Source organism: Elaeis guineensis, chromosome 5 (assembly GCF_000442705.2).
Source record: "Elaeis guineensis isolate ETL-2024a chromosome 5, EG11, whole genome shotgun sequence".
In the NCBI taxonomy this organism is placed as follows: domain Eukaryota; kingdom Viridiplantae; phylum Streptophyta; class Magnoliopsida; order Arecales; family Arecaceae; genus Elaeis; species Elaeis guineensis.
Window position 1 is genome coordinate 105,100,123 of NC_025997.2, and position 25,342 is coordinate 105,125,464.

General features: G+C 36.8%; 2 protein-coding genes and 1 pseudogene across 2 annotated transcripts; 1 reads left to right on the forward strand and 2 right to left on the reverse strand.

The window, feature by feature from the left end:
* The first annotated feature begins 4,290 nt into the window (after positions 1 to 4,290).
* On the forward strand, positions 4,291 to 8,338 carry LOC105032722 (uncharacterized; annotated as a pseudogene).
* An 11,369-nt stretch (positions 8,339 to 19,707) lies between these two features.
* LOC140858015 (uncharacterized) lies at positions 19,708 to 21,015 on the reverse strand. The gene is made up of 3 exons (XM_073257431.1): positions 20,712 to 21,015; positions 20,428 to 20,564; positions 19,708 to 20,013 (listed from the first exon to the last, which is right to left on the reverse strand). Exons 1-3 carry the CDS (start codon positions 21,013 to 21,015, stop codon positions 19,708 to 19,710), a joined length of 747 nt encoding a protein of 248 aa, XP_073113532.1.
* A 479-nt stretch (positions 21,016 to 21,494) lies between these two features.
* LOC105032728 (uncharacterized) lies at positions 21,495 to 24,923 on the reverse strand. The gene is made up of 2 exons (XM_073257432.1): positions 24,750 to 24,923; positions 21,495 to 22,331 (listed from the first exon to the last, which is right to left on the reverse strand). The coding sequence occupies exons 1-2, from the start codon at positions 24,921 to 24,923 to the stop codon at positions 21,495 to 21,497; spliced, it is 1,011 nt and encodes a 336-aa protein (XP_073113533.1).
* Between the last annotated feature and the right edge of the window lie 419 nt (positions 24,924 to 25,342).

Here is a 25,342-nt window from a genome sequence, read left to right on the forward strand (position 1 = left end):
ACCCGACCTATCGGACCGCCTCGGCCCCGTCCCCATCCCCGGAACCATCCCCAAAGGCTCCAGCTCAATCTGGAACCGACCCGACCGGGACCCGACCCCGACCCCGACCCGACCCAGAACCGACTCGACCCGGACCTGACCCTGCCCAAACCCGACCCGACCCAGCCCACCCCGCCCTGACCTGGCCCGGCTCTGCCCCTTCCCCAAAGGCCCTGACCCGAACCCTACCAGACCCGACCCACCCCATCCCGGCCTGACCCGCCCCAGCCCAGCCCAGATCGGAACCGACCCAACCCACCCCGGCTCCACTCGACATGCCCCAACCTGACCCAACTCGATCCGACCTGACCCACACCAACCTAGCCCGACCCAGCCCGACTCGAAAATGACCAGGCCCGGCCCGGCCCCATCACGGACCCGGCCCGGCCCAGTCATAACCCGGCCCTGCCCAACTCGACTCGAAAATGACCAAGCCCTACCCGGCCCCATCATGGACCCGACCCTGCCCAGTACAGACCCGACCCGACTAGGGCCAGGTCGGGTCGGGCCCAGGGCTCGGGACCTGGACCCGACCACGGCCCCGGCCTGACCCCATAGGCCCCAGTCTCCAGCTTGCCGGCACCGGACCACCGTCCCCATCCCCGACCCGCCCTCCCTGTCCCCAGCCCCGGCCCGCAGGCCCTGCAACCCCAGCCAGTAGGCCCTGTAGCCCCGAACCGCCTTACCCGACCCCGACCCGCCATCCCCTTCCTTGGCCCCAGGCCATCGGACTCGGCCTGCAGGCCCCGCAACCCCGACCCACAGGCCCCATGGGCCTGGCCCGCCATCCCCGGCCCAAGCCCGCCATCCTCGACCCCGACTCACCAGCCTCGGCCCGCCGACCCCATCCCCATCCCCGTCCTCGTCCTCGGCCCGAACCCCCCCCACAAAAAAGTAATAAAACTCACCTCGACGGCAGCACTAGCGACGGCTTTGTGAAAGATGACGGTGGAGTGAACGGTGACAACGACGGTGGAGCGAATGGTGATGGTGGCCGGACAAGGGGAGAGATGCGGGATGTCGGGGGGAGAGCGAGAGAATGCCAAGGGAGGGTGGGGGGCAACGAGGAAGAAAATGGGTTTCAAATGGGACATGACAGGACGTGGGGTATTAGTGATGAAAATTTTCATCCCTAATAATTAATTTTCATCGTCAGTAATTTAAACAAAAAAATAAATTTATGACGAAAACTAAATTTTCATCATTAATAAGCTTATTAGCAATGAATAAAATTTTCATCGCTACTAGTTCCCGCTAAAAAAAATTTTCTTCGCTGGAAAAAATTCCCCCCCCCCTCGAAAAATATTATTTACAATGAAAATATAAGATTTCGTCGCTAATAGTCCTCACCAAAAATTTTTCGATAAAAAAATTTTATTTACGATGATTATTTTTGTCGCTAATTATGTTATTAGCGACGAAAATTTCCTTTCATCACTAATAATTACTAAAAAAAAAATTTATTTATAAGTTTTTTATAAGTAATTATATGATGCTCGCATGATAAAATTTTTTTAGATCCAACTAACAAGATAGATGGCAGGACCACATTGATTCACTGAAAGCAAGTTCAAGGATTTGACTGCAAACTTTTTAACTCAGAACTTCATGCGAAAAATGATGATATTTGAGAGGTCAAAAAAGTACCTTACTTTTTTCTTCTCTGATATTGTTGTTTAGGAAGTATGTGACCAAATTTATTCGGCCCTCTTTTATGGCCCACACAGTTGGAACCATATCTATCTTTAAATTTTCATAGAATATTAATACTTCCGCAGCCTATTTTTCAGGCATCACATATTTTATCCTGCTTATTTAGATTTTGTAGAACTTGTATTATGTTTAGGTTTAATGAGAACTATATAAAAAATGAGCTAAATTTGGATCTGATCCTATCTAAGAGACTCAATAAAGCCATTGGCAAATAAAACCAGGCCTCTTTAGCACCAGAGCCCAGATATGGGGTGCAAAATTTTCTCTTGATCTACTGTCATATCATCCTTTTTATCTTTTTTTTATTTATTAACTAAAATAGATGGAAGACCAACCAAAATCGAGCAGAAGCATGATTCAAATTAGAGGTGTCAATGGGTCAAATTGTATTTGGTTTACATGCAACTTGAAGTAGGTTCGACCCATACCCCACATATACTTTTCCTTCATCCATATCAGCTATCAACCTTTCTAAATTTTTATTCATTACTTATGTGTATAACTAAGAAATAAAATAAAATGAGGTTTTCAAAGATCACAAGCAACAAAATTAAGATTTTTCTTTAAATATATCATTATAAATATAATAAATATAAAATTTAGTATATATAATAATTATGAACTAACTAATGATAAAACTAGATAAAATGCAGTCACATATTCTAAAATATCTTGGCCCACTCTATCCATCATTCTTGTAAATTTTTAATTTTAATATTTACTATTTTTTTATAAGTTATTTATAATTTTTTTACAATAAAAATTTTTATTATTTTTTTAAATTACATCTGATATTTTAAGTATGATTTCAACAATTTTCTTATATTACTACATATTCATCCTAAATTTTTACATACTTTTATTTTGCACATATTATTTTTTAAAACTATCTTATATTTTTTATAAATATAAAAAAATTTACTATAATATATATCCTTCAATAAAAATATTTTTTAAAATTTTCAAAATTTTTAAAGCATTAGCGATGAAATTTTCTATTGTTAAAAACCATTTTAATGATGGAAAATTCTTTTACCATTGCTAATAGTTTAGTTTATGAAATTTAAATTTTTTTTATTTTTCAAATATTCACGACGAAAGATATACGTCATAAATAAGTAACTATTTTGCGATGCTAATTCGATTTATCATTGTAAATAGTTGATTATTTATGATGAATAAATTTTATCATAAATTATCTTTTATTTTTAAATTTTTAAAATATATTTATTTACGATGGAATATATGTTTCCGTCGTAAATAAGTAATATTAGCAATGAAAATTATTTCATCGCAAATATTTCATAACTTTTAAATTTTTAATTTTTCTAATTATTTGTAAAAAAATCACTTATTGGCGATGAAAATGTTCCCTAAGTCGTAAATACCTTACTTTATAAATTTTTAAATTTTGTTTCATTTCTCAGGTGTTAGCGACGAAAAATTTTGTCATAAATAGTTGATAATTTATGACGAAAAAAAAACTTTTCATCGTAAATATTTTAATTATCTATGACATTATTTTTTTTATCATAAATAATCTATATGTTTTAAATTTTTAAATTATCTAATCTTTTAAAGTATTAATGATGAAAATTTTTATCATTAATAATCGTTATTTGTGACACAAGATGTATTTTTATCGTAAATAATTAAATTATTTATGACTGAGACTTATATCATAAATAATCAAAAATATTTAATTTTTTATTTTTCTTCAAATATTAGTGACAAAAATTTTTAGTCATAAATAAGAATAAGTGACGACGGAACCAAACTTTTCATCGCAAAAAATTTAACCATTACCGATGAAAGATTTATCATCGCTAATATTTGGATATTTATAATTTTAAAAAAAATTATTTACGATGAAAATATTCATCATAAATAAGCTCTTTATTACAACAAAACTCTTTTTTCGTCACTAATATTTTTTATTTGCGATGAAAATTTATAATCATTGTTAATATTTTTTTATTACCATCGAAAATTTTTTTGCATCGTTGATACGATTATTTGTGACATTAATATTTTTCATCGTAAATAAATTCATCGTTAAAACTTTTTTTTCTTGTAGTGGGAACGTATTAATTGTCTACCAAGTAACCAAGCAAAATCTTGAGATAAATCTCTCTTATTCTTATTTCACTTTTCTGTTAGCATATACTTTACTTGCTTTTGTTAAAATTATTCTAATTAATCAATCAATTTATATTTTTTTTAATCTGAAGTACTCGAATGTAACTCAACCTATGATCCTCATAGATATGAATCTGACTCACTACTATCTACATAGTTTTGAGTTAGTGATTTATTTTTGACGCCTATAATAGTGATCAAATAGATCGATCGAAGATGATTTAGAATAGATCATCTGAGGCCAATGAGTTGAGAACTATTGCTGATAGATTGTCTGTCAGCCTCTATCATATCGTCATTTCTATCAGACATCCATCTCCTATAGCTCGGCAGGAGCCGAGGATGTTATAGCCAAGATCGAGGTATAAATCTACAACAGGATCCACAGAAAGAGAGAAGAGATGCACTCTGCAAGAAAGACTTCTTTGATCATGGCAGCGAGCATGGGGGCAGTAGAAGTACTTAAAGACCAAGCAGGGATGTGCCGTTGGAACTATGCCATTAGATCTCTCAACCAGCAAGCCAAGAACAACGTTGGTTCCTTCCCTCAGGCTAGGAGGATGTCTTCTTCTTCTTCTTCTTCTAATATTTAGAGGAGGAAAGGAATGGAGGATGCTGATGAGAAGGCCAAGCGATCAGAGGAGGCGCTGAGAAAAGTCATGTACTTAAGCTGTTGGGGTCCTCATTAGGACTTTAGAAGCAAGGGAGATCCAAAAATATAACTAACCTCTGTTTGGGTGGCTCTACATCTACTTATGTAAGACCTCTATAAATATGAGTCTTGAGATATACTACAATTTTTTGAAAATGGCCTTCGGTACTTTTTATTTCCTCCAAAATTGCACTCAAGGTTTTTTTCACTTGTGTGGTCTTTGAACTTTAGATATGAATTTGAAATCGTTGTAGCCCACTAAATGAGAGGAGAGTTGAGAGCTCCCCCCAGTGTGCCACATGTCGATCTCTGAACTTCTTCTTCTCTAGTATTGGTCTTTTTCTTTCTTTTTTTTTTTGGACCCTTCCCGAGCCCTCTAGAACGATCACAACCCCTTGTGGATGCCCGCCTTCTCCTTGCTCTCCTCGCCACTACCTCCCATCTATCTTTGCTATCGCTTTTGTCCCCATCGCCATCGGCGCCGGCTCCCATAGATCTTTGAAAATGAGAGATACTGATCTCATCCCTGCTCTTCTCGCTATCACCTCCCACCGATCTCCACGATCGATTTTCTCTCTATCGTCACCGACGTCAGCATTCCCCTTCGACCTCCCTCAGGTGCTTTCCTTGCTATAGATCTTCCCGGTAGTATTTTTTTTTCTTTTTTACCCTCGAATCCTTTCCGAGCCCTCTCGAATCTACTCGAGCTCTTACGGATGCCACCTGCTACTGGTCTCCACCGTCGCCTTCCTCCCCACCGTCACCGGCATCGGCCCCCACAAATCTCTGAAAAAGAGAGACATCGATCTTATCTCTGCTCCTCGCCGCCACCACCGGTTTCCGCTGTCGCCTTTCTTTCCATTGTCACCAGCGTCGGCCTTCCCCTCCGACCTCCCTTAAGTGCTTTCCTTCCTATGGATCTGTTAAAAAAATAAAAAAAAATAAAAAAAAAAAAAGAAAATACCCAACAAAAACCCCAACCACCGTCTAAGCTTCCTTGTTCGGTCACTCTGAGCCTCCCACCCGGTTGGGACTCCTCAGGAAAGGCTTCTATTTGGCTCTATTTGAACAGTTTATCGTGGGTTGGAAAGAAATTTTAGGAACAAAAATTTCATTATGGTCTGGTGCCTTCCCACATCAATTTTGTGTTTATGAAGTAGATCTTTTGGATTTTATTTTATTTTGAGAAGTTATTTCTGTTATGAATTGCTTGGAAAATTTGAGGAGTACAAATGGAGAACTTACAAGGATCTGTAACTTGATGTTTTCCTTTATCTGCGTGTTGTATTATTTCAAAGTAATAGTTATTTTAGCTGATGGAAAAATTTTGATTGTTTGGGCGTCTGTACTTCACATGAGTTTGACTACATACGTAAAAACAAATGATGCTGATATATGAACTAAGCATTGACGTTTCGTCTAGTTTTATTCTTTAGTGTTTTCAATGGGCACCTACGTGTGACATAGTCTTCTAGGCATACCAAAGGAATGACCAGTCATACTGGTAGTTTCTGCTTGAATGATCTTTTCTTTCTTTCTTTCCTTTTTTTTTTTTTTTTTTTTAATGTATGTGGGTTCTTTTCTAATGATGTCCCATGTAGACTTTGTATATATTATATGCAAGTTTATTAATATCTCCAATTTGATGGGTAGACTGGTTTCGTTTATATAAATATTACACTAATTTATATCCAGTCACTATCAACTACAGTAGTTCCTAACCATTCTGAAGTTAGAATGGACTCATTGAAGTCTCATTATTTTTTCTTTAGAAGAGAAATAGTCCATAATATGTTTTCATTCCTGTACTAAAATTGTTTTTATTTCTATATGCTTGTCGATGCAAACATGTGCACGTGTGCTTTTCTTATCCTTTATGTTCTTTTCTTATTATTTTCTCTGGTTAGCTAGGGCTAGAATATATAGAGATATATTTTAAGGATGACAAGGATTTGGAATGGTTTCTGTCAAATGTTGTGGCTTAGAGCAATTTGGGATTCACTTGCTGATGATAACACAACATTGATGGTTCTATCATTTACTTTCATAATATTTATTCTTTTCTTTTTTTTCTTAATTAGTCAACTTCAATTAAAGTTTGTCTGTTACAGCTTGATTAATTTTTGTTCTTTTATTTTTGCCTCCTTTTCTTATCATTTCATTATTTTTTCAGAGATATGTGGGAAAGGAGAGCACTTGAAAGAGATTAAAGGGGCTTTTTAGGTTCCGATTGGGTTTTTTTCTAAAGTATATGAGATTTTGTGTGAGTTGTGGCAGTGTGAGTTGGTCCCTTGAGGTTTTGAGAGCTTAATCTGGGTAGAAGCATAATATTTTGTAGGATTTGGGGATTTTTGATCGAAAGGATCCTTTTGTGGCTATAAAAAAATTTCAATTTATGGGGCTCTATTCTCATGATAACAATGTGCGGGACTAACTGATGGGGATTGCTGATGGGTGGCATTTTCAATAGAGGCATGGTAGAGATGAATGGGAAGCCACTATTTTTTTTTTTTTTTTTTTTTGAACTGTACGGAGAGAGTTCAGAACTTCGAAAAAAAAAAAATTTTTTTGATCAAACTATGTGAGAAAAGGTCTTGCTTTTTAATTTTTCCATCTTTCCTAATTTTTCTTATGTTTTCCCTAGTTTGGGATGGGCTAGGTGTTTGGGGCTGGGTGTTCAAGTTAGGATTGAGTTTAGGGTTAGGGTTGAATCTAGGATTTGGGTTTGGGTTGGGGTGGGTGTTCAGGTTAGGGTTAGGGGTCTGGTTAGAGTTAGGTGAGGGTTAGGGCCGGCTCGGATTAGGGTTCAGGATAGAGTTAGGGCTTGGGTTAGGGTTAGAGTTTTGGAAAAAATAGAATTAGAGAAAATGATGGAAAAAAGAAAATAGAAAAAATAAATCATGGAGAAGCTGAGAAGAAGATTAGGGTTTGCATTGGAATGGAGAAATAAATGAAAAAAAAAAAAGAAAGGAAGAATGATAGGTAAGAGAATATGAAAAAAGTTAAAAATAATAAGTGGTGATGGTGAAATTTTTCAGGAATGGGTTTGATTGGAGGTTAGGGTGCAAGCATCGACCACAGTGGAGCACAGAGAAATTAATCAGAAGTGAGCATGGAGAAAATAACCTAGAGAGCAGCCATAATAATCTTTGGTTGTAATGTAATATGGATGAATAGCCTCGGGACTCGTTGGAGGGAGGAGCAATGGGCAATGTTAAGCATAGTATCCTTTGATGTGCTGTCTCGTGAGAGAAAATGAGCAAAAAAAAAAAGCACCAATTTATTGCTTGAACAAGAAAAGAGGATCAGGATCTGACGACGAAATGGACCAAAAAGGTGGTGATAAGAGGGGAAAGAAAGGTGGGGTTATGAAGCAGCAAGAAACAGAGCAAAGATCTGGTGAGCGGTGATGGTGAAAGGGGAGAGTGGAGTGGAGAAGTAGTAGAAAAAAAAATAGGGAAGAAATCGATCATCTAGTGGTGGGGAAGAGGGAAGGGGAGAGAGAGGTGACGAACTGGCGACAATGGGGTAGATTAGGGAAAGATAGAATTTGGTTTTAAAAAAATCTAGATCATATAAAATTCTATGCATTCCAAATCTGTGGATCCTATAAAAATTATAGAATTATGCATGTGTCTGCATAGATTCCTTACAGGAGAATAATTTAAAAAGGTAGTTGCATAGTTATATTATGCAGATGCTTACATAAAATGGATTGCTTGCATTTGTTCTATGCAAGCATTCTTGTAAAATAGTTTATGTAGAAATTAAAGTTTATCTATTTTTTTCTAAAATTTAAAAATAATTTTTAACCAATATTTTAAAAAATTATTTTATATATTTTTCTTTGATGGTGATGTAAATTTGATTCTAACTTTTTTAAAAGATAATTTATTATTATGTAATTTTATTTATGATTTATTTTTCAATTATAGAATAATTACTATTTACTAAACCTGTGATCCAAATTTTTTATAATCAATAGTATGGATTAGTATTTGTATGCTATTTAGTTTTATATTTTCTTATTTCATGAATTATGCTTATATATAAATTTATAATTAAATTCATTATTTTTAAGTATTGATAATAATAATTTAGTGTCCTTACTTTCAAAAAAAAATAAGAATTGCTCTATTTGTTGTTCTAAAATTGGTATTTATTAGCATATATAGATTATGATTAGAATCTTAAAAAAATAATTATTTGATTTTATTTTATGAATTAAAAATTAAAAATTTTATTTACAATTGTTGGAAATTTTTTAAAGAAATATGTTTATGCTTTTCTTTTACCGTGGAAGATGAAAATTATTTTTTTAAAATTATATAATTCTTTATAAAGTATTGATTTTATTATCTACTATAATTACGGATATGGATTTAATTAAAATTTTATCGAAGATTTTGCTACAAAAGATTACTGCTAAATTAACTCTTATACCACCAGCTATGGATTATAAGTTTTGAAAGGAGTATTGGTCACTAGTTTGAGAAAAATGTTCATTCAGAAATTTTCAGCAAAGCACTTCTCTGAAAATATTACTTTTTACAATTTGATATTTAACTCTTATAATAAATATTTTATTACTATATATTTTTTAAAAAAAACTAACTTTTCTTCTGTTGTATAGAAATGAGACAGTATCACCCACAAAGTAAAAAAAACATCCTAGATAATTTAATTTTAAATAATTTATTTTCTTTGCTACAATATATATTTTATTTAATTATACTATATATTTAAGTTTATAATATAATAATATAATATTTATTTTTTGATTTCCAATACAAGTGAAGAAAAAGATTTTGGAAAGAATTGATGATTATATAAACTTTTAAACAATATTGTATATTATACATATTTTGATTAAAAAAATATAATTATTTATTTTAACTTTTTGAATTTTGATCAAATTCGCTGCATAACACGGGGTTCTTGTCAGTTCTATACAATATTTAAGCACCTAAATTTGTCTTTGCGACCCTTAACAAGGTCCATATGTTCACAGGTGCAATGTATATAGTCCTAGCAGTCAATTTTTAAAGGACCAGCCCCACTGCCAGCAACAACCTGTACCGAATACCTTTTGCACACTGGTAAGTGGTTCCTAATCAGGTAGCGACATAAATCTAGCTGGATATGCACTACATGGTACAATAACGGCTGCCAAATTCTTCGTCGCTATAATAAATATTTTATTTAATTATATATATATATATATATAATATTTATTTTTTGATTTTTAATATAAATGAAGAAAAAGATTTTGAAAAAAATTGGCGACTATATAAATTTTCAAAACAATATTATATATCATACCTATTTTGATTAAAAAAATATAATTATTTATTTTATTTTTTTTATGTTTTGATCAAATCTGCTGCACAGCACGGAGCTCATGTCAGTTCTATAAAATATTTAAGCGCCTAAATTTGTGCCTGTGTGGAGCATTTAGACGAAGTACTGTACCTCGCTTGTTATTGGCCAGTGACCCTTCCATACGTTCACAGATGCAATGGATATGGTCCCAACCGGCCCCACTGCTAGCAACAACCTGTACCGAAAATCCTTGGCATACTGGTGAGCGGTCCTTAATCAGGGTTGCGACATAAATCTAGCTAGACATGCACTACATGATATAATAATGGCTATCAAAGTTTTTTTTCACCATAATAAATATTTTATTTAATTATAATATATATATAAATTTATAATATAATAATATAAAATTTATTTTTGGATTTAAGCGAAAAAAGATTTTCAAAAGTATTGACGACTATGTAAATTTTTAAAATTATATTGTATATCATACATATTTTAATTAAAAAAATATAATTATTTATTTTATTTTTTTATATTTTGATTAAATCCGCTGCATGGCACTGGAATCTTGTCAGTTCTATAAAATATTTAAGCACCTAAATTTGTGCCTTTGTTGGGCAATTAGACGAAGTACTGTACCTTACTTGTTATTGGCCAGGGACCCTTGACAAGGTCCATATGTTCGCAGATGGAATGGATGCAGCCTTAGCAGTCAATTTTTAAAGGACCGGCCGCACTGCCAGCAACAACCTGTACCGAATACCCTTGGCACACTGGTGAGTGGTCCTAAATCAGGGTAGCGACGTAAATCTAGCTGGATATGCACTACATGATATAATAATGGCCACCAAGTTTTTTTGATAGAATCTTAAACATGTTGGTGAGTTGTTGGGTGATTGGAGGCTAAAAATAATTAAGCCTTGGAGGAAAGGATGGTGCGTTTTGGTTATTACTACTTGCTCACAGATATAACTAGAAAGGAATAAGAAAGATTTTAAGATTGCCGCAGCGTGGAGTCATGGATCTAATAAGACAAGGGTCTCCTGGATTTGATGCAGTTTTAATCAATCTGATTTCACCAACTCTGTTGGTCAATTTATTCGATAACTTACTGGTTTCTCTGTTACCCATATCTTCGGAGAAAGGAACCGGCCGACTGATTCTAGTTTTGTCTCCAATCATGGCATCTGCAAGTGTGAATGCACGTAATTAAATCAATCGGAGCTTTCAAGCATTATAGGATTGTTTGTTATTAAAAGTCATACTGATGCTTCCAAAAATTTCAACATGAGTTTTAAATTTTTGTCATTAATGTCTACACTAAATTGCCTCAAATTTGGCCAGCTATCCTAAGCTCATTTGGTTGGGAGGTCGTTTGAATCCAGGGGTGCATTCCCCCCATGAAGCTTGAAATATTGAATTATAATTACAGTATATACATTAGAAACATCCTTTTATAATTAGGTAACAACTTTTCGATAGTCCAAGGTATGAAAATTTTCTAATATACATAATAGATATATTGTGATTGACCAAAAAATCCTGCTAGTGTATATCTTTTGCAATAGTGTTGCTCATTAACCTCTTTTTTTTTTTTTTTTTTCATTAGAGTTATTCACTAAATCTGATCTGACAACTCTCATTATTTTATTTTTTCAAAAAAAGAAAGTGAAGTGAAAATCTTACCACAATTTACTATAAAAGTATTTCACAAATTATAAAAATATATTTTACAAGAGAATATGAGAGAGCAGAAATATAAAATGAGTAACTAGGGAAGGAAATACAATAGGATAGATACAGCCACATGACTTCGAAATGATTTAGCCAAACATAAGTATGGGATATTGAAAAGAAGTAAAGAGTTTTATGAAAAATAGAAGAAACTCGACACTTTTGCTTACCAAAGATCTTGGAATTCCTTTTGTGCCAAATATGCCATATTAGAATGATGAACGGTTGATGCATTCTCGTAGATATTGTGCTTTTCTTCTCCTTCATGAGATTCATAAAATCTAAAAATTGTAAGGCAAATCACTATTTTTTTTGAAGTGCCAAATCAATTTTATCAAGTTGTTCAATAGGCTATCAGTCAAGTTGAAGGGTATATCAATCACATCATAAACGAGGAGTCCAAATATTCGGTGAAATGAATGAAACTTTTTGTTTTCTCACCTCTTTTTCTTTCTTCCATCATTTCATCATTTCTTCTTGCTTGTTTGCTGATAGGGAAGTATTTAATCTGAATTTCCATGAACTTTCTATCAGAAGCAATATTAATTTTTCACGTAACCTCCGGATTTTTTTTAACTAGCTTAAGACCCCATGCAATGCACGGCATATATTTTTTTAAATAATATTTTTATAAATTAAAAATTTAATATAATATAAAAAATATCATAAATAATATCAAATATTCTAAATAAAAATATAAATATTTAAAAATATAATATTTAAAAAATATTTTATTTTATTTAACTATTTTTTATTTATTTTATATATATTTTAAATTCATGTCAATTTGAGACATAAAAAAGTTATGTTTCTTAAGATTATATTTCTTAAGTCATCTGCCGTAATTTTCATCGAGGTATTCCCATTTTCAGCAGAAAGATAAGGCATGAAACAGACCGTATAAGTGTATGCTTAAAATTTTTTCACCCACATAGAATGCTTTCGTTGAAGAACAATCATTATTAATAATTAACTTGGATATTAAAAGTTTGAAACTTTTTAAATTTATCGAAGGAAGATAAATTTGTCATTTATTTCTTATCTCAATAAGGGCTCAATTCACTAAAATTTTATATTTTTATTTGATAAAAGTGCTTGATTGTGTTGGATACCGAGGATTTCTTGTTATAATTTTTTAACTTTTTTTATTCAAATTTTTCCTTTGGTTGGATCCTCTCGAGGTTTCTTTGTAATATATTATATGATTTTTCTTTGGTTTAGTTGGATCTAATGTCTATTATTGCAAAAAGATTTTTTTTTTTAGTTTCTTTTGGTTGAATTTGACCTTAAATGAAGTGTAGTGAGGTTGTTTGCTTATGTTATACAGATTTTTTAGATTTGCTTCATCATTTTAATTTATTTTTTATCATTAAGTATTTCTTTGAATTATTTTTTTGATAACTATTGATTTTTTTGTTTTTTTGATGAGTTTTTGTTGTATGAAAAAAAAAAAGTGGTTCTTTTTTTTTTTTCTTTATTGATTTTTGTTTGATTTCTTTAAAAACACAGGATCAACCGTAGGGAGAGCCGAAAAGTAATTAACAGGAATAACTTTCTAAATGATGGAATAATTATACCACGGAACATCCACTTACTCGCTCGTGTGGTATAATTACAGTCTCCGATGCGTATACGGCAATCACACCGGAGATCCGGTAAACCTCATATTGAAATTTTTATGATTTCATACATGCATGTTTTACAAAAAAAGTACGTAACGAATTTTTAAAATTTATTTCGATTAAATCTAATTTAATCTAAGCATGCATAAGATTATATCTTCAAACCATAACCAGAATTATCATATGTGAGATAAGATTCAGATATAGAAATCAAATAGAGAAAAATAAATAAAAATATACCTGAACATGGATCATTCTTCAATGTGAACAAATAATCATGGATGTCTTTCGAAGGTTCCTTCTAGCCGCACAAGTACCCAGCCTCTATGGGTATCCACATGAAACTCTGATCTGATCAGAAGCTTTTTGATCTCACTGGAGTGCTAGCTCCCTTGTAGAGATCGCATCTTGACGATTGAAAATCTTCTTTTCTTCTAAGACACTCTTAGAGAATAAGAAGATATAGGAGAATCTTGATCTCTACACTAGAGATCATGAGAAGAATCCTTTCTTCTCTTTTCTTCCTAAAATTCAAGTACCAAATCTCTACAATAAAGATGTAATAATTTTTATCCAACTTTTGGATAAAGAGAGGAGGAGACAACTATATCCAAACATGAACAAGAGAGAGAGAAGATGATGTCCAAAAACAACCAACAATTAGTTGTAAGAAAAAAAGGATATAACAAACCTTGCACCCCACTTTTGATGCCGTGCACTCCCCTCCTTTTCCTCTCTTTTTCTCACGTCTTCTTATCTGATTTTGGGCGTCAAAACCAGGTGCTAATCTCTCCTTACACGTCCCAAGTGGTGGGGTTTAAATAGATGAAGAGAGGACTTCACATATGGATAGGAATCAAGAGTCCAAACAACCTAGGACTCTATCCTTTTGAGCCGCCCAACTAAAATCTGATTAGTACCCCACACGGTAACCAAGGATTTTAGAGCCTTCTTACATGCTAAAAAGAGGAGGGGTTTGGCATGAAAATAAGTTGGAGGTGTGGGACTAAATTTGGTTCAACGTGGGACTCCTTTGGTGCATTGAAAAGGAAGTGTTTTAATTCCATGGGACTCTTCAATTAAATTACTATTTTAAATTTAATTAAATTTTAATTAATTCTAATCATATTAGGACCAGATTAAACTCAAAAAGATGAAAATCCAAATTTGATTTGAAGTCCAATTAATTCAGATTGGATGTCTCTAAATTGGAGGAGGAGTCATAATCCAATTGGACTCTTTTTTGACGCTGAATTTTAATCCTAATCCCATTAGGATTTTATGCAGCATGAAAATAAAGATTTCTAGTCTAATTAGGAATACATATATTTTAGTCTAATTAGGAATTGGATCAAATCTAAATCCTAATTCAACTGAGACTAATCATCCAATCCTTTTGGGATTATCCTATAACCCTAAAGGGTTGATCAAATCAAATTCAAAATGAGTCAAATTAAATCCAATCAAATTGGACTTGATACAAACCCTATTGCTCAATCAAATTGAGCTCATTAGCAATTCTATTGCTAATTAATCCTCCTATAACTCACTAATTCTTTAACAAGTTACATAATGCAATATTTACATTAGTTTAATTATCAATCAAATTGATAATCAAATCTTATTACAATTCATAATCGTAATTTAACCATCTGATCAGTCAAAAGTCTCTTTTGTGTGTGACCTGATAAGTTATATTCTGTCTGATAGTGAGATATATTGTGATCTCTATCACAATATCATTGAAACACTTTTCAATATATTGGAATAATTTTAACTCTGCCCACCAAGGATCATTGATCATCAAGATGATCCTTGTGAGTCTCACAATCCACCAATGACACCTAGAAGTATGTAGTGGCAATCCAGCAGAATAAAAGATGAACCTCTAGGTGCAGTTAGCGCATGATACAGTCCCTCTATCGTGAGTCCCAATCAGATGGCAGGTCATGGATAAATTGTCAAACCTCAACATCGGTCATATGATAGATTCAATCAGCTGAAGTCCAAATATGATTCTATGGAAACTCTTTTTCATCAATCACAATGCTATGACCATAGACTTAAAGACTCAGCCTCTTAAATCCTATAGGACTACTCTCTTCTGCTAGGATCTATAGATCCCATCTTGATGCACACCCCACTCTTACAGTGGACCAACTATCGTCAACATCCACTACAAGGGCTCTTTGAGACCCATGTTGATGTATCAGTCAAACTCCAGCAGCCTCACTATGATCAGTGGTGTCATCTTAGATCAAAGGACTAGTCATGCAACTGCAGCATTGAGAAAGTCACTAATGAGTGAGCAGACATCTATGCGACTTTTCATGTTGGTCACGCTCAGTGCTAGTTGTTCTTTAACAACCACTTGCACTTTCGCTCCAGTGCCTCTACACTGCAGACTCGAGATCCATCTATCTTAAGGAAGCGATCTGTGCACTGGTCTATCCGGATCAATCACCATCTCCATGATGATCCTATGATCATGAGAAATTTAGGAATTAAGCACCAATGACACATGCCTCAAATTCTCAACTCTTTGAGAATATGTGTCATCATCTTGTTAATCCTTTAGATGATTCATGGACACATAAACATACAAGGTAATATAACTGCCCAATTGGTATAAAATCATGTTCTAGAGATATGAAATGTGTCAGCTAAGATTGATTTCTAGAACATACATCCAACACCTCACGTCATATTATGTAGATAGGTCCCATGCGTATCCAACACCTCACGTCATATTATGTAGATGGATCCCATGCATTTTCAAGTTCCAACACACTACGGTGCATTTCTCCCTTCCACATGATAAAGTAATGGCAGCGGTCACGCACTTTTTTTTTTTGTTTCTTTTTTGAGTACACGATAATATGGTTTATTACCATATCGAACATATCATCACAACCATCCATCCACCGATCAATGGCTCTCTTCGAAGCCCAAGAAACCATCTATCCTCCTACGGAGAAAGAAATTTTATAATAAAATTTAATCAAGAAAGGCTTATGATACAGCCATCGATTTATTAATAGACCTTACCACTAAACTTATGTTTTATCAAAGAGATAAAAATTGATCACTGGCCAAACTTTGCACTACCCAAAAAAAAAAACAAAAATTCAACAGATCAGATTCAAGACAGAATAATATTCTCCTATGAAATTTTATAATATGAAGAGGCCGTTTCATGTCAGTTCCAAAAAAAAAAAAGATAAAGGTATGTAAAACTTACAGTGATTGAAGACCCAGTGTTCAAAACTCTCTAACCACGGACGAGCCCTTCGGTCCCATCCATGGCGATGGTCCACACCATGTTCTCCCCCAGATGCTGCGCAACCTCCAGAACCAAGCGGATCTAGTTGTCTAGCACCTCGAGAGCCATCAAGATTGGCGACAGCCCCTCATCAAACCGGACATCCACGATGGTGCCGATCACCTGGCACACGCTGCCTATCACGCCAGCACCGATGAACTCATCAGTGATCTTGCTGCTGGGGCCGCCGGTGGCCTTCGCAGGTGACGGCGGGGATGGGGGGCCCTTCACCACCGCGGCTGTGGCGTACTCGACAGTGCGGGAGAGGAGGAAGCCGATGGGGGAGGGGCGGGAGATGGGGGAAGGGTAAGAGCTCCGAGGGTTCGGGAAGGCAGATTTGGGTGCCGAGGAGCGGCGGGAGGAGGAGCGGAAGAGGGAGGAGAGGACCCGATGGGAGGCCATCGCCAGAACAGGGGGCTAGAGTCTCGGAGCTAGGATTTTATTTGATTTTTTTTTCCAGATGTCGACGGAATCAATCAAACTCTCCAATCCACTCCGATGTTCGCCCAAAATACAAAATATTATCTCTATATTGCTGCCACATAGCGGATAGAGGCTTCTCTATTGGGAAGTTTCGTTTTTATATATATATATATTAGATTTGCCTAGTAATTTCAATTTGTTTCATTTTAGTTTTGGTCAGATTTGTGTTTTCTATTCAAACTTTATGAGGCTCCTTATATAAAGTAACCTAAGATTTCATTCCCAATAAATTTGTTTTGGTTGATTAATAATTTTTTTGTAAAATTTTCTTTCACTTTTGCTCTTCTAATCCATGTACATCTCATTTCTCAGAAGCACATTCTTATAGCCTATGTCAATAAATGTGGCCACAAATGATTAATTAAACTAATATGGAGTATTAAGTTAGCTTGTAGACACCAAGGGTCCAAGGTGCGAAATCCTATAATCCCATTCTAAAGAGATCCAGTCAGCAAACTGCCAAAATCCTAGCAAAGGCGGTCATAGAATGTCCAACCCTCGAGAAAAGCTGAGTGGGAACAATCTTGATATTGCACAGCTGGATCTGCTCTTGATAGGATCCAATTTGCATGTGTTTGATCTTCTGGGTCAAGCCACTCTTAGGGTTTTGTTTTAAAACCTCTTGGGGGTTGACACTCAAAAGCCTCTTCCTCCTTTACTCAAACTTAAATTCAAATTCAAATAACTGCCTTGATGAAGACCATTATGGACCTATTCTTTAACTTGATGAAAGGCACAATCCCTTCCTGCAAACCTACATGCCTTCCCACCTTCACCTCCTATACTATCTCAATCAATCAGCTCTAGAATCATCTGGCCACTTAGCAAGGGATTCATAGAGTATATTCTTGAAATCTATCATTGTATATTTTTATTTTTATATCTATTATCATTACAAACAATTGTACAAAAACACTATAAAAGAATATAAAGACCTCTACACCGACTATAGGTCAAGAGAATTTCTGTACAACTGTAGCTTCCTTTTTATGTGGTATTAGAGCCCATCGATACTTCTTGCTTATTGAAATCTCCGTGCTCTCACTTATTAATCCAAATGTTGCCTCTTGTTTTGGGTTTTATCCTTTGGACTCTACACATGAAAAGGAGGTATTAAGAAATAATAGTCTCACATCAGATAAATTAAAGATTTTTGTGATGCTTATGTACTCTTGGCCTATCTATTTAAATGTCCGGGTTTTTGGCTATCATCATTCATAACCTACCAATATTTTGGTGTGATAATCTATGAGCTATATGTCGCACTCCTAATATAGATTTCCATGCCTGAAACTAAGTACATAGAAATTGATATTCATTTTATTCGAGAATGTGGCTTGTTATAGGCTTCATATTCGATTCATCTCTTTCTCCGATCAACTAGCTGATATTTCTATAATAAGGCTCTCCTCTCAATTCTTCCAACTACTATATTCCAAGCCCTCGGTGTCACCCATCTAAGCTTGTGGGAGGATGCTAATCATATAAATCTCTAAGAAATCTCTAAGATTATATAGCCAATTATTCAAATGATTATCAAAGCTTATTCAAAGAATTACTAGAGCAATTTTTCAAACTCTATTATCAAATATTTTTTATTTTTTTGAAATCTATTATCATATATTTCCATTAAAGGATTATCAAAGAATGTTATTGGAATATTCTTGAAATCTATTAAATATCCATGATGGAATGGGAAAGGGGAACTCTTGGAAGAAAAGGAGAACTAATTTCTTTGAAATTTTTGGATTTGATTTCTTGATGCAAATCAACTAGATTATACATCTATTTTTAGGCGTACAAGCCTTACAGGCTAAGCAAAATATGGAATCTAAACTTAAAAGATGATGACATAATAAATACTCCTTGAAATAGTAAAAGACTAGTTTCAAAGTTTCTAGGATGAGCTTGAGTTTATCGAGAAGTCAAAGACCTTCTCATTTCCCAACACTTAATGAGAAGTCAAAAACCTTCTCATTTTCCAACAGCCTCTCTTAAACCAAGCTCATCGAATTTGACCTTGCTAATCATTTTCTTAAACTTAAGAAAAATATCGACTTTTAGTGGCTTAGTGAATATATCAGCAATTTGATCTTCAGATTTATAAAACTCAAGCACTATCTCCTCTGACTTCACTAGATCTCAAATGTAGTGATACTTGATGCTGATGTGCTTGCTCTTTTCATTAAAAATTGAATTCTTTACTGGAACAATTACCGACTTGTTATCACACTTGATCATCGTTGGATGTCCTTGCTTGTGATATAACTTGGTAAGTATCTGGTGCAACCAAACTGCTTGAGTAGCACAATGTGCCGTTGCTATGTATTCTGCCTCTATTGTGGATAAAACAACTACCTGTTGCTTCTTTGAGGACTAAGACAAAACACCTGATCCAAGATGAAATGCATAATCGAAAGTACTCTTCCTTTCTCCAGTATCACCTCCCTAATCACTATCAGTATATCCTATTAGCTGAAAGCTATTCAATGAAGTGTAGAATATACCATCTTCAATGGTACCTTTGATGTACCTTAAAATTCTCTTTGCTGCCTGCAAGTGTGATTGTCTTGGGGACTCCATGCATCTGCTAACAATCCCAACACTATATACAATATCTGGCCTAGTAGAAGTCAAATAATGTAGACTACCTACCAGCCTCTTGTAATATGTGGGATCTACTTCTGCACCACCTCCTTTGTTAGCTTCAATCTTGCTTCCGTTGGAGTGAGGATCGGATTGTAATTAATCATCTTGAATTTCTCAAGAACATCCATAGCATACTTCTTCTGGGAAACAAAAATATCCTTTTCTGATTGGATTTCTTCAAGGCTGAGAAAATAAGACATGAGACCCATGTCTGTCATCTCGAAATCACGAATCATGGCCTCCCTGAAGCTATCAATCATCTCTTGACTATCCCCAGTGAAGATGAGATCATCAACATACAAGCATACCATAAGTATCTCACCATCTGGATTAGCCTTAACATACAAAGTATGTTCATAAGGACATCGAATAAAGCCGTGATTCATGAAATATATGTCAACCCTAGTGTACCATGCTCTTGATGCTTACTTAAGTCTATAGAGGGCTTTCTTCAACTTGTAGACTATGTGCTCTTGGCCTTACTTGACATACCCTTCTAGTTGGTCTACATACACCTCCTCAAGTACTCCATTGAGGAATGCAGACTTAACATCCATCTGGTGTATTTTTTAGTACTTCTGAGCAGCTAAAGTAATGATGAGATGAACAGTATCTAATCGAGCAATCGGAGCAAAGACCTCAAAATAGTCAATCCCTAGCTTCTGACTGTAGCCTTTGACTATTAATCAGGCTTTGAGCTTATCAATCTCCCCATTTGGCTTACTTTTGGTCCTGTAAACCTATTTTACTCTGATAGACTTCTTGCCTTCCAGTAGAGAAGATAATTTCCATGTGTTGTTCTTCTCAATGGCACAGATCTTCTCATCCATGGTATGAATCCAACCTTCATCACATGAAGCTTGTGCAAATGTCTTCGGATCACAATCTGCAAATAAGGCAAAATTGACAATTTCTTCATCAGATGCATCAATGTCCCTAGACAATACATAGTCTTGTAAGCGAGTAGGTAAGACTTGATTTCACTATGGATGGATGGATGTCTCTATCTGAGCTGGCTGCTCATTGGATGGACCAGCAGGTTGTAAGGAATCTATAGTAAACTCCTCATCTTCTTGAATGAAGTGAAACTTCTTTTTCTCCTCAATGCTCCAATTCCATTCACCTATCTCATCGAAGGTGACATCTTCGCTGACAATCACCTTCTCCATAACAAGATTATACAATCGATAGCCCTTGGTCACACTAGTGCTATAGCCAATAAAGATGCACTTCTCATTTTTATCATCAAGCTTCTTGCAAAGCTCACTAGGCACATGTGTATAAGCAACACAACCAAACACATGAAGACGTTTATAGAAGGTGTTTAGCCATTCCATACCTCATAAAGAGTCTTGAACTCAAGACCTTGGTTGAACATCTATTTAGAAGATAGACTACACATGCAACAGCTTCTGCCCAGAATTGTTTTGGCACATGTTTTGCTCGCAACATGCAACAAACCACATCCATAATGGTCTGAGTTTTCCTCTCAGCCACCTTGTTCTATTGAGGTGTGTATCTCGCAATCAACAGATGCTTGATACCTACCTGCTTGAAGAAGTCATCACCTACCAAATACTCTATACCTCGATCAATACAAAGAGTTTTTATCTAGTGTCCACTTTGTCTTTCTACATAGGCTTTGAACTCCTTGAAAACATCAATCATCTCTTAGATTATGCTTCAAGAAATAAACTCATATCTTCCGACTAAAATCATCAATGAAAGTAATAAAGTACTTATACCCTTGATTTGAAGGTATCTCCAATGGCCCATAAAGATTGGAGTGAACTAACTCCAATAGCTTCGTTGCTCTCTAAGATTGTCCGGAAGAGAACACCTCCCTGCATTTCTTCTCAACCACACACATCTCACCCACATCTTTCAGAGAAGATATCTTCGGTAAGCCAGACACCATCTGCTTGCGGCTTAGTAATTTCAAGCTATCAAAGTTCATATGCCCAAAATGCATGTGCCACAACCAAGAGGAATCTTGGATAGTAGAATTGAAGCACGAAGTAGCATATCTAATGTGCAAAGGAAAAGGTTGATCAGAGAACTTTTTCACCTTTGCAATTAGGCCTTGTTGCCTATCTCTGATCGTGCATAACCCGTCACTAATCTGCATATTATAGCCATGCTCGAACAACTGTCCCATGCTAAGAAGATTTTGATGAAGACCCAAAACATAATACACATCAGTTATGCATCGATCAGACCCATCATTTGCTTTGATGGTGATGTATCCATTTTTCATGATAGGAATTTTCATATTATTCTCGAACTTCACCTCTGACCTGACAGTGTCATCTAGCTTTGAGAACAACTCCTTCTGTCCACACATATGATTGCTACATCCTATGTCAAGGAACCATATATTCTTTCGGTCCTCCACAACAACATCACATATGAACAATAAAGCTCTCTCTAATTCATCATCACTGTCAGCAGATCTTACAACTTTAGCATACAAAGTTCTACCTTCTCCCTTCTTGCTGTAGCACTGAGACTTACGATACCCATACTTCTTGCAATTGAAGCTTTGAATACGGGGTTTATCTTTAGCTTTGCCGGACTTCTTCTCCTGATGCCCTTGAGACTTGGAATCTCTTCCTTTTTGATAAGAATTATTGGAGGTACTCTTTCTATCATCCTGTAATGTCAACTAATTTTGCAGGTCTTCCTCAATTGATTTTTTGGATTTTTCCTTGAGTCGCTGCTCGTCTACAGAGAGCCCATCAACTCATCAATTGACAAGGTGGAGAGATCTTTGGACTCCTCTATAGCCGTTACGATATACTCGAACTACAAGGTAAGATATTGGAGAACCTTCTCGACAATATGTTGATCACTAATTTTCTCACCATTAGCCTTCATTTGATTAACGAGGGCCAATGTCCATGAGAAAGAATCAGAGATCAACTCTGATTTCTCCATCTGAAGAAGCTCAAACTATCTTCGAAGAGTCTGAAGATGAACCTTTTGAACCTTCTCTGCATCTTTATAAGACTTCACAAGAGTATCCCATGCTTCCTTTATCTTCTTTGAAGTTGCCACCTCAAAGATGATGGAATCTACTGCTTGAAAGATCTAAAATAGTATCTTACGATCTTTCTTACGGTTTTCCTTCAAAGTATTTTGCTCTTCTTGTGACAAAATAGTCATCACCTTTGGCTCTTTGAAACCTTCCTCAATGATTTCCGTGAGGTCCTGTTACCCGAATAGTACCTCTATTTGGATCTTTCAATGCTCAAAATTCTTCCTGTCAAATTTTGGGAGTTGAGGTTGAAAAGACCCAGCATCATTCGCGAAAGCCATCATCTTTGGATCACCTAAGAGACCTTCACCTCACAAAGCCTTACTAGGCGTTGTCTTGAAGCTCGAATACCAGATGATGGAATGGGAAAGAAAAACTCTTAGAAGAGAGAGAGAACTAATCTTTTTGAAATTTTTGGACTTGATTTATTGATGCAAATCAACTAGATTATACATCTATTTATAGGCATATAAGCCTTACAGGCTAAGCAAAACATTGAATCTAAAGATAACAACATAATAAATACTCCTTGAAATTCTAAAAGATTAGTTTCAAAATTTTTTAAATGAGCTTGAGTTTATTGAGAAGTCAAAGACCTTTCAAGATCATGTAGCTAGTAAGAGATTCTCAAAGTCTATTTTGAAATCAATTGTTATATACTTTTATTTTTATATTTATTATTATTGTAAGCAATTGTACAAAGACACTGCAAAGAACGTATAGATAGAATTACTATTATAGGTTGAGTAGAAATTCTTGAGTAGACTTAATGTACAATAAATATCGTAGACTAAGCTAATAAAAATAAAGATTAGAGCCATATTTTGATTGATAGATAGCTAAGAGTTGAGTTGTATTTCATTGATTACCCCATTAATTTTATTGATTATTCTATTGATTACAATCTCAACTCAACTCCCAACCATCCATCAACTAAAATATAACTCTAATTTTTATTTTTATTAGCTTAGTCTGCAATATTTATTGTAGGCTAAGTCTCTGTTGGGGGATACCGACCGACCCCATTCACGCCGACTCATCGTCGGGCTTACATGATCGGCATCCGACTCTGCCGACTGACCGATGGCCGCCGACCGATCAACGGCTGCCGACCGACCAAGGATGCGTCGGTCGGGCGGACCTTCTTCTCTCTCTTGATCGGCTGCACTATAGGGTCCGACGCCCGACTTTGGCAACGCGCCCGACTGACTGTCGGAGGGACCCGAGTTTCCACCCAACGTCTCTCAACCAGCCGCCGACCTATAGTCGGTCAGCTCCCTCAGACGCCGTACGGCTGCCAGAAACTGTCAGCTCTGACAACGGCATGCGGCACTGCCGCCTAGGGGCATTATCCCACCTAAGGCATGGGTCAACCCTAGCGATTTGACAGCGCCACGGTGATTTAACACCCTCACGACGACTCTGACAGTCCTCAGTGAGTTGACAATTCTTCAATTGTCCGCGTCATTAATGACGGCGCCATACCATGCTCCACTATATATATCGGGGAAGGCAACAGTGCTAGAGGTCGATTCGAAACCCCTGAATTCCCTCCTCTCTAGCTCCCTCTCTTCCTCTCTCTCGTTGAGCTCCTTGTTTTCTTTTCACTGTTGCCTAGTCTCCTCTCTGACTTGACCGTCGGAGGGTCCCCACCGGAGCCACCCCCGGTCAGTGTGGACTTTCTTTTGCAGGCGCATGTTCCCGACGACCAGGCGACGAGGGGATTGGTCGCAACAGATTGGCGCGCCAGGTAGGGGGGAGCGCAATGACAAGTTAGTGCTTCATTGACAGCACCAGGGATTGCGACCCCTACGGAACTTAAAACATCTTTCAAGATGACAAAGATAAGAGCTCAACGATCGAGGGTCACTGGATCGGCGAGGTGCTCTTTTCGCCGGAAAGAGGCCTCCCCTCCACCCTCCATGGCGGAACCTAGCTCTCTGCACCCCGCGGTGACCACGGAGGTGCAGATCGCGGTGATCGTGCGGCAGATGACCGTGCTGACAGACGCGGTCAAAAGCCTTCAACAGCAACCGGTCCGGCAGCCGCCTTCACCGGCCGAGCAACCGACGGTGCACCCGATGCCCTCCAGGAGCAGCCGCCGACGTCCGCACCGATCTCCGTCACCCCCTCCGGAGCACCTATCACAGTACTCCCACCGAGAGGAGGGGCACCCACGGTGTGACACCCGTCGGTCTCGACGGCCATCTCCTTCCTAGCTGGAGCGAGCGAGGAAGGAGAAGTGGCCGCGAACACCGTCTGCTTCCCTCTCGGATTCGTCAGGAGACTCCACCCCCGGGGTCTCTCAGCACCGACGGATCGACGACTACGAATGCAGGTTCGAGAAAATCGACCGTCGGCTTGCCCAGCTGCAGGTGGACGGACAGAAGTCTTCAAACGACGTCGACTTTCAGACTGCCCAACCTCTCTCCCGACTCATCCTCGACGAACCGATCTCCAGTCAGTTCAAGATGCCGCACGTGGAGCCTTACGATGGCTCCACCGACCCAATTGACCACCTGGAGAGCTACAAAGCTCTCATGACGATTCAAGGGGCAACCGACACTCTCCTTTGCATCGGCTTCCCCACCACGCTCTGCAAAGCTGCCAGGGCCTGGTACTCCAAT

Coding starts and splice junctions, on each gene's coding strand:
- LOC140858015 (XM_073257431.1), bottom strand. CDS start 21,015: ATGGAATGGCTAAACACCTTCTATAAACGTCTTCATGTGTTTGGTTGT. Junction 20,565..20,711: donor AGATTCCTTACAACCTGCTG/GTCCATCCAATG, acceptor CCTTATTTGCAG/ATTGTGATCCGAAGACATTT. Junction 20,014..20,427: donor AAGGCAAGAAGTCTATCAGA/GTAAAATAGGTT, acceptor TTGTATGTTAAG/GCTAATCCAGATGGTGAGAT.
- LOC105032728 (XM_073257432.1), bottom strand. CDS start 24,923: ATGGCCGTCGAGACCGACGGGTGTCACACCGTGGGTGCCCCTCCTCTC. Junction 22,332..24,749: donor TGAAGGCGGCTGCCGGACCG/GTTGCTGTTGAA, acceptor TTGACATTACAG/GATGATAGAAAGAGTACCTC.